Source organism: Camelus bactrianus, chromosome 16, assembly GCF_048773025.1.
Source record: "Camelus bactrianus isolate YW-2024 breed Bactrian camel chromosome 16, ASM4877302v1, whole genome shotgun sequence".
NCBI classification, from domain to species: domain Eukaryota; kingdom Metazoa; phylum Chordata; class Mammalia; order Artiodactyla; family Camelidae; genus Camelus; species Camelus bactrianus.
In genome coordinates this window covers 38,782,891-38,792,600 of record NC_133554.1, presented here as the reverse complement: position 1 = coordinate 38,792,600, position 9,710 = coordinate 38,782,891, and the positions used below count along the sequence as shown (strand labels likewise).

Below are 9,710 nucleotides of genomic sequence, written 5' to 3'. Positions count from 1 at the left end.
CCTGCCCAAAGCTCTATCACAGATACCTCCCAGTTCTGATGTAACACTGGTCCCATGCTGATAACAGCTCATGAGACCAGTGCACATTTTAGTCCTGGCTCTAAGCCTATTCTTAACTAGGGGGCATAGAATTTGGAGATAAGGATGAAGTTTGGCTGCCTTATTTGCATCTCTAGTCATGAACTGCAAAGAAAATGCAGGGCTCATGTGTAATGCAGCATGGGGTGGGGGAGGGAGGAACTGCTTATGTAACTGGGACAGCAGATTTAGCAGGAGAGGAGGCAGAGGCTGGGGATGGGAGCAGTGAGCTGTCGGCAGGGGCAACATGTCCAGATGGCTGCTCCTCGTAAGGTAGGCTATGGGGTCTGGCAGCCTGTTTAGGGGAGGTGAATGAGGCATGGGCTTGAGGCCAGGGAACTGACTGGTGATGTTAGGTGTCCATTGTATGGGTGGGGCGGGGAGGTTTTACCATGAAAGTATCCCAGCCTTATAATGAGAGGTACAGGCTGAATCTCTGATGGGGAAAATGTCTAAATACTGCTTTCCTAGAGGATTTTAATTAGGTCCAAGAAACCTAGGTAGGCCTTGGCCCAAAGCAAGGGTAGTGACACTTTTGCCTGGGGCTTAAAAATACATCTCTAGGGTTGGGATTTGAAGGAGTGCCTGCTAAGATAGGCAGAACTTGTAATGCCTCAGGGGCAGAAGCTTTAGTGGCTCCCTTGGTTCTCAGCAGGGTGGCAACAACCGGGGCCCCTGGGTCCGAGGCTGGAGGAGCCTCTGGTCAGGCATGGGGACAACCAGATCAGGTCTGGATGAGCTGTGGGGACTTCGGGGACATCAGTGCCTGCACCAGGAATCTCTGGAGCCAGCCCCACTGCTAGTAGAGAAGCCTCTGCCTGAATGGCCAGTGCCTCAGTTCATCAACCTCTTTCTGCCGGAGTTTCCCATTAGGCCCCTTAGGGGGCATCAGCAACTGAAGGTAGGTCAATGGAATCCCTGGAAAGAGTCTCAGTCTTGGGGAGAAATCTAGAAACAACCAGAGTCTCAGTTGCCCTGTTCTCCATTTCTCTGTACAGATTTTAGGCCTTGTGGCTAAAGGCTCCTTTGGAACTGTCCTCAAGGTGCTAGACTGTGGCCAGAAAGCAGTATTTGCAGTGAAGGTAGGGACCTAGGTACAATTTCACATTATTTTCTGGTCCCTGCCTCCAATCTTGATTCCAGAAAGGTTGGGAGGAATTCAATAGTACTATTTCCTTCTAGGGGTCATCACGCCTCTCATTTTATAGGTGGTGCCCAAGGTAAAGGTCCTACAGAGGGACATCCTGAGGCAGTGTAAAGAGGAGGTTAGCATCCAGGTATGCACAGAACCCTGGAAGAGATCCTATGAAGGACTAAACCATAGGTGGAGAAAGCACCTTTCTTGTCCAACTGTCTTGTTCTTCCTGGTTCTGATCCCTCCCTGTGCTTCAACCAGAGCAGATCCCAGGAAAAGAAGCTATCAGCAGAGTAATTCTGGGTCCTGCCAGGGAAATCTCTCCAGCATGTCCCAGTGTGTTCTATAGTACTGATTACCAGGCAGGCATGCCCAACTATTTAGTTCACCTGAAGTGAGAGATGGAAGCATCAGTTTCCTTTCTGCACAACTAGGTAAATCCTGACTTGTTGGTTGCCTTGATCCTCAGTGACCCTGTTCCTAACTTCCTGTCTTCTTCATTCATAGCGAAAGATCAACCATCCTTTCATACACAGTTTGGGGGACAGCTGGCAGGGAAAACGGCACCTCTTCATTAGTGAGTGACTGGCTTCTCTCCTCATTCCCAGGGGTCCTTCTACTGTACTCCGCACCTGAGATTACCCATCCCTTTGGTCTGTTCTGCCTTTGCTCTGTTCCCCTTCTCATAGTACTTTCTCCCAGAGGGAAGAGAGAATAGTAGGTGGCATCAGTTTGGGCAGGAGGCATACAATGCCTTGAGCCCAGGCCTAGTAGCCTCTAAATACTGCCTAGACTTCTGGTGCTTTGCAGTGTGCAGCTACTGCAGCACAGACCTGCACTCCCTGTGGTCCACTGTTGGCTGCTTTGCTGAGGCTTCCATCCGCCTCTTTGCTGCTGAGCTGGTCCTGGTGCTGTGTAAGTGAAACAGAAGTGGTAATGGAAGTAAGGGAAGAATTAAGGGGGGAGGGAAGCAGAGAGAGGAGAACTGATACTAACTTTAGACATCAAAGAACAGGGATAAGAATGGGGTGGGAGCTACCAGGGAAACTGAAAAGGACAGGGGAGCTTCAGCACACACCATGCTTGCTGTCATCCACAGGTTATCTCCATGACTTGGGCATCATCCATCGAGATGTGAAGGTAGTTAAATACTTTTTCTTTTTGTCTGAGGAGGGATTTCAGTAAGAAGTTGCAACAGGTCCAAGAAATCTGCTGAGAACAGTTGACCTTGGGGCCTTCATGGATGTTGAGGAATTTGGACAAGGGCCCTCCAAGTATAGTTGAATGCTGAGTAAAGTGTCTTCAGCTGGGAGGTGTACAGGATGAAAGAGGGTTGAAAGGAAGAGGATGAATAATAACTTCTCACCTGTGATTTTTCAGATGGAGAATATCCTTCTGGATGAGCGAGGTAAGTCCTTTTCTTTTCCTAGTCCCAGAATGAGAGGTACCTCAGACTGGGATTAAGTCATGGCTGAAGAGACATGGAATAGAGTGGTGCTGACGCCTTATTTTTCACAGGCCATCTGAAATTGACAGACTTCGGTCTGTCCCGCCACCTGCCCCAGGGAGCCCGAGCGTATACTATCTGTGGCACTCTTCAGTACATGGGTGAGAGAGAGGCTGAAGCTGATGGGTAAGCATTGGGGAGGAGGATAGTCAACAGATATCAATGACAAGTATTTTTCAAATCTGTAGCCCCAGAGGTCCTGAGTGGAGGGCCTTATAACCATGCTGCTGATTGGTGGTCCCTGGGTATCTTGCTTTTCTCTCTGGCAACTGGAAAGGTGAGAGAATGGTAGTGATGTTTGGCAGAGAAGAGAGGAGTTGCCCTGTGGTGGGAAGAAGGAAGACCTTAGGAAATCTTGCCTTATTCTTACAAAGCAATGACACCCTCCCATCCTTAACTCAGTTCCCAGTGCCCGCAGAGAGAGATCATGTGGCCATGTTGGCAAGTGTGACCCACTATGACTCTGAGATCCCAGCTTCTCTTAACCAGGGGCTTTCACTCCTGCTCCATGAGGTAAGGGTGAGCTCTACTTTCCTTCTTGACTACAAACTGTTCACTTTTTTCCTTATCATTGAAGTGATATTTCCTCATTTCTCTGATTAATTATTGGTGGTGGGAGGCGGTGGCAGGGGGAGCTTCAACTTGATCAAGTACTAACCTCACTACTTGCCCTCTAAGCAGCACTTCAAATTTTATTCGTCCTCCAAAGCTCCTCCCCATCAACAGGCCAATTCTGAGAGAGTGGGCCACAGCTCCTTTATATCCTACCTTTGCCCCCAAATTAGCCTGTTTCTCCCACTTTTACACATTCTCTACTCTTTGGGGTTCTTCTCCCTGCCCTCCACAGATCCATGAACTTGTAATTTCTTTCTCCTTTTCCAGCTTCTCTGTTCAGTCCTTTTCCTATCCCAGTCCCTCATCCTTCATGCTTTATTTTCCTTCAGCTCTTATGCCAGAATCCCCTCCACCGTCTACGTTATTTGCATCACTTCCAGGTCCACCCTTTCTTTCGGGGTGTGGCCTTTGACCCAGAGCTCCTACAGAAGCATCCAGTGAACTTTGTCATGGAAACACAAGCTACCCAGCCCAGTCCATCATCGGAGTCTATGTTCTTCAAGGACTTTGACTGTAACCTGGAGTCCTACCTGGTCCACCTCAGCCTTGCTTGAGCTCCTCTACTGTAGATGGGGGCCATCTAGGAACCTGAGGACCTCTTCCAGTGTCAACTCAGTATGACCACCTAGATAATCCAGTTTGTTTTTACTTTGTAGCCTCTTATCATTCTGTTAATGTAGGTGCTGGACCAGAGTTCAGATCTTGGGCATTCTGCTATTGGCAGCTATGGTGTCCTAGTCCTTACCCCATCATACAGCCCATCTCTCAATTTAACATCTCAGATCACAATGTTGACCTTTTCCATTGTTTCATTTCTCCAGTGCTTATACCCTGAAGCTTTTAGCCAGAAGCTTATTCCACTTTTCCCTCTCCTTGTTTCTCTGCCATGTTTCCTTTTGTGAGCAAAAATAACACTTCATGGGTTCCCAAGGTGCTATTTATGTGTTGAATAGTCCTGTCAGAAGCAGTATGAATGTTTTTCAGAGGTCTCAAAAGCTAGCATTTCAATCCCTAAATATGCAGGTAAAACATATGATCTAGGGGCTCAAAGGCAGTCTAATTTTTAAAAATTTAAAAAGTAAGTCTGATAGCCTACTGTGAGGAAGAGAATAAGAAATGAAACATGGGTGGGTTAAATGTCCCCTCTAGGGGTAATTAACATAGCTATCCACTTTTTCCCCAAAACAAAACCTCTTTGAAAGACATAAGGATTCTTTTTTAAAAGATTTATTTATTTTATTAATTTTGGGTGGGGGGAGGAGGTAGTTAGGTTATTTTATTTTATTTTATTTTATTTTATTTTATTTTATTTTATTTTATTTTATTTTGTTTTGTTTTGTTTTATTTTATTTATTTATTTATTTATTTATTTATTTATTTATTTATTTATTTATTTAATTTCAATCCCCAGGAGGGATTGAACCTAGGACCTTGTGCATGCTAAGCATGTGCTCTACCACTTGAACTATACCCTCCCCTCTGAGATAAGGATTCTTAAACTGATCATTTTCCTAGATGGCCCAGGATTCAGTTTGTGATGGGCAAGCCAAGGGGGTTATGACATCAACCTTGAGATTTAAGGTTAAAGATGTAACTCAGGAATCTTTTCCTTTAGTAAGGGAAATTATCTTGACCTTAAATTTGTATAGATTTCTGGCCTTTATGACTTCTTTTCATTTTTCTTAAACTAACTTCTGAAAAGCTTCATTTTCATTATTTTTTAGTTATATCTGATCTCTCTTTCCAGACCAAAGAGTCTGGGAAGTACTCTGTGTAGTATTTATAGTCATTTTGTCGCTGGATTAAGCCAGATTTTTCCCTGTACATAGCTGGCATTTTATTGGCCTCTGCAGAACTGCTTTTTCTGGATTGCACTTTGGCAATCCATATGAAAATCCCTATGAAATTTAATTGTTGTAGATACCGTAAAGGGTTGTTTATCATTATAATTCATAACTCATAATGTTCTATTTAGGATAGTTGGGAGAATTTCCTTTGAACTCAGTTATGCTTTTCCTGAATTGCTGTTTGATTTTTATCTTCAAGACACTATATATTCAACTGACTCTATTTTTCTTTCCATACTGATGCTAGACCACTTAGAGCCCAGTTTGTGGCCCACCTTCAGAAAGTGTTGAGGACCTCATGTTACGTGTTTTGTATGCCAGCCACGTTCTTGGTTCCATCTTCCTTTTCTACGTTTACTTTCCTCATTCTCATTTTTCTGTTTTAATCTTTTTTTAAAAAATTTTATTAGATTATCTGCATCTTTGTAAGCCTTTTAGAATGAGGTTAGGGTATAAATAAATAAAAGAATGTATCCTTAATCCTTTTGATTATCTCATTTGTTTCTCTTTAGATACTTTTTTAGCTTTATTATATATTTTAAAAGTTTTAATAACCAGAACTGCACGTTGGATAAAGACTCTGAATACTAAGAATAGGAATTAATGGCTTCTAAAATAGTAGTTAAGAGTATTAGATTGGAATTTAGGAGACCTGGTGCCTTGCTTGATCCACCAATAAATATCTCAGTGTCTTTATACAAGTCATTTTAACTCTGGATTTTAGTTTCAACTAATGTATAAATGAGGGGATTATAACCACTGGTTCTTAATTGTGGGGGATGAGTTTCAGATTTCTGTGATGTTGTTTCAAAGGGCAGATGCAGATGATTTTATGACACTATGTGTTTGGCCCAATGTTAATGTTTAGGTGACCCAACATTATATAGCCTCTCTGATCACAGCAGCATATTGGGTTAAGTTCTTTAGGACATGGTTAACATAATGTCACTAGGGTCCCTTTCCTAGGTCATGTTAGATAGCTTAGAGACTGTGATCATGTAAGTGTAGTTTGAATCATTTCTTATCATATGAGGACATTTTTTAACATACTCTCTTCAATCAGTGGTGCATTACAGCAGTGATTCTCAGAGTAGAATGGAGGTAGTGATAGAAAATCAAAGTTTCAGAAAATATAACTTGAAACAGCACTGCTTCCACTCCTCGCCCTACCCCTAGTTTTGATATGCTTATCCCTGGAAGGCAGTCTTTCCTGCCACCCTCCATCCTCATTCAGAATCACTGACCTTTAAATATGATACTTTCTACTTATTCACATGAAATTCAGTTTGAAAAAAATTTTTATATACAACCTGAAATGATCTTTTAATAGTCCTATATTTTGATTTTTCACTACCTAGAAGAAATCAGATATACCTTTAAGTATGGATATTTTATTCTACTCCCTTCTGTCTTTTCTAAGAATTTAAGGTTAGTCTTAACACCAGTTCTCATATTCTTCTTTTGAGAAAAGTGTCCTTATAGTTCTACTCAGTGTTTTTTATGCCTAACCTAAGTTATTTTATCATATATTGATCTGTTCATTTGTTCACTTGTTCATTGATTTAATAAACTGGTAACCTCAATTTCTTGATTTACTTCTTTAAATAGTCTTCAATGTAAAAATCTTGTCTAAGCTTAAAAATTTTTTTAATTAAATAAAAGCATATTCACTGTGTTATTGGCCCCTGTAATGGGCTGAATTGTGCTGCCTCCCTATTCATATATTGAAATCCTAATCCCCAGTACTTCAGAATGTGACTGTATTTGGAGATAGGGTCTTTACAGGCATAATTAAGTTAAAATAAGGTCTTATGGGTGGGCCCTAATCCTATATGACTGGTGTCCTTATAAAGAAGAGGAAATTAGGAAACAGACAAACACACAGGGAAAACCATGTGAACATACAGGGAGAAGACAGCCAACTACAAGCCAGTGAAAGAGGTCTCAGAAGAAACCAACCCTGCGGACACCTCGATATCAGACTTCTAGCCTCCAGAATTGTGAGAAAATATATTTCTGTTGTTTAAGCCACCCAGTCTGTGGTACTTTGTTGTAACAGCCCAAGCAAACTATGGAGAATTGTGATAAGATTAATCAGGAATGACTATTTTACTTACAAAAAAGCATGCTACCTTCTTCCGTATAGGTTGGTTTTGTTTATATTATGAGACATCATTATTTCAGATTTCATTGGCCTCTCCATGAGTTTTACTGGTTTATGGAGCCCCACTGATTAGCAGCTGTCATACTGCCTCCTTTGTTCAGTACCTCATCATACACAGTAGCAGGGCTAATAATTCCAGTTTTATCCTTGAGTTCACTCAGAATTGCCTAGTGGATACTTAGAGGTGCTGTCTGGGCTATGTAATTGTATTTTTGCAAATTAAATACTCTCTAATCCTAAAATTTAAAAACTACATTGTTTCTAAAAGTTGGACTCTAACTTCACATCATATACAAAACTTAATTTTAGCTACATCTAGCAATTAAATGTGATCATCAAAACAATAAAAATCTTAGAACATCTGGGAGACTAGGCCTACAAACAGATGGAGGAGATAACTTAAACCAGGACAGAAAATGAAAACACTATAAAAGAAAAAAACATATTTACATAAAAAACTTGATGAATGAATCAACAGGATAAGAAATCCAGATGTTCTGAAAGGAAAGAAATATCTTGACCATGTAAAAGTTTTATCTTTGTGTGGCCAAAGATATCATTAATAAAGTCAAAGGACAAAAAATAGATCTAAAGAAAAATATTTGCAATGTGATGACAATGTCTGTAACACAGAACTCTTACAAATTAGAAAAGAAAAATAAACTTTTTTAAAGAAGGGCAAGGAAGATGAAGTAATGAATCAATTAATTAGATCTGTAATAGTGTTAAGCTCAGAAGGCTCTGTATAAGATACTGAGTGGGGGAAAAAATGCAGAAAGTGTAAGAAATGATGCCATTTCTGTAGAGGACTCAATGCTTTCTTCGTGTGTGTGTGTGTGTGTGTGTGTGTGTGTGTGTGTGAAAGAGAGAGACAGAAAGAGGGAAACAATGTGAAAAAGAAAACCTGGAAGGGAGAGAGGAATAATGCAAGTGTAAAGAAAAGGGGAAAAAAAGGCACTAGGCCTCAACCCCATAGACCCCAGTTTGCACATCAATTAATTTGGGGGAAAAAATAAAAACAAAACGTGTGTATATGTGTGTGCACACATATATGTTTTTATAAATGTATACACACTATTGTTTATCTCAAGTGGGTATAATGGATGGAGGAGGCTTTGCCTTTAATATGTCTTTGCATTGTTTCATTTGCTACAAGCATTTATTTTTTATCATTTGAAAAACACCAAATTAAAAAAAATCATACAAAACAACACCAACAAATTAATTCTGCTTATGTTGCCTATTTACAATAGTATTTTCCCTTCCTCTACCTCTCCACATACCTCCTAATTTGCTGCTGGAAGCAACATATCCCTTTGGCTACTCACCTGACATCTGACATACCAACTGCAACAAGGACTAACCATTCATTCCAAGTCACACTTTCTATAATAAGCTTTCACTACTGGCACTTAAAGAGTTTTCTGTCTTGGTTTTTCTGCCCCTTCACCCTTACTTTATTTGCTGGCTCTTTTGGGTTGACTAGAAGTACATATACCTTGGGATTCCCTCTGCTGAGTCTTGGGGAATCCCAGGCTCAAGTTTGTGTTCTTATGTTGTTTTTCTCCCAGTTTTCCATTCAAACTACTGTTATCTTTACCGCCTTTAGGCTGGGGCCATTATGTTTTTAGAGTGGTGGTGTCCAATAGAAATAATATAAGTCTCATAAATAATTTAAAATTTGCTAGTAGTCACATTAAAAATTAGGTAGAAAGATGAAATTAATTTTAATGTAATTTAACCTGATCTATCTAAAATGTTTCAACATGTAATCAATATTTAAAAATAAGATATTTTACATCCTTTTTTTTCATACAAAGTCATCGAAATTCAGTTTGTATTTTACACCTATAACACATCTCAATTTGGACTAGCCACATTTGAAGTGCTCAATAGCCACATGTGGCTAGTGGCTACGGTACTGGACAACACAGTTCTAGAGGAGCCCCTCCCCTGAGAGCCTTGTAGTTAATAATACAGTTTTTCCTGTTTGGCTTATTGCCTTTTCCAAATTCATTAAGACCTCAGAGTGTAAATAAGGTGCTGGGAGTGTTAAAAGGAACATAATTTATCATAAACTATAACTCTGAATACTTACCTTTAGGCTGTTTCCCAAAATCAGCCCCATCTACAGTAGCTAATTTCCCGCACTCAGGGGATTCAAGCGACAGTAGAATCGTTAGTATGTTGTTAGTGTGGGTTGCTCTCTTGACTCGACCATTTGCTACCTGTGGGGCATTGGGCAAAAGACATTATTTGTGACTCAGTTCCTTCGTCTGTAAAATGGGGATATTTACGGTACCTACTTCATAGGCCCTTGTGGGGATTAAAGGAAGTTAACGTATAAAAGGCTTTTGAGGATAG

General features: G+C 40.6%; 1 protein-coding gene and 1 long non-coding RNA gene across 7 annotated transcripts in view; one reads left to right on the top strand and one right to left on the bottom strand.

Annotated features, from left to right (window-relative positions):
- The window catches only part of LOC123617799 (uncharacterized), a 29,164-nt gene that overhangs the window by 18,985 nt on the left and 469 nt on the right, over positions 1–9,710 (bottom strand). For 2 of the 3 annotated variants that reach the window (XR_006726044.2, XR_012499553.1), the window contains exon 2: positions 9,445–9,574. This is a non-coding gene — a long non-coding RNA (uncharacterized LOC123617799). Of the gene's footprint in view, positions 1–2,909; positions 3,043–9,444; positions 9,575–9,710 lie in introns of those variants that run through there. The other variant, XR_006726045.2, reaches the window with a different exon arrangement.
- RSKR (ribosomal protein S6 kinase related) lies at positions 24–6,765 on the top strand. Of its 4 annotated transcripts, XM_010958269.3 has the most exons (12): positions 24–351; positions 731–979; positions 1,077–1,160; positions 1,287–1,355; positions 1,721–1,790; positions 2,024–2,128; positions 2,313–2,353; positions 2,594–2,621; positions 2,732–2,821; positions 2,909–2,997; positions 3,123–3,233; positions 3,665–6,765. In XM_010958269.3, exons 1-12 carry the CDS (start codon positions 295–297, stop codon positions 3,887–3,889), a joined length of 1,218 nt encoding a protein of 405 aa, XP_010956571.1. In that variant the 5' UTR covers positions 24–294; the 3' UTR covers positions 3,890–6,765. The 4 variants fall into 4 exon arrangements, with proteins under 4 accessions (XP_010956571.1, XP_045374989.2, XP_074199222.1 ...); XM_045519033.2 differs by lacking the exon at positions 2,024–2,128 and having other exon boundaries at positions 734–979; XM_074343121.1 differs by lacking the exon at positions 2,024–2,128.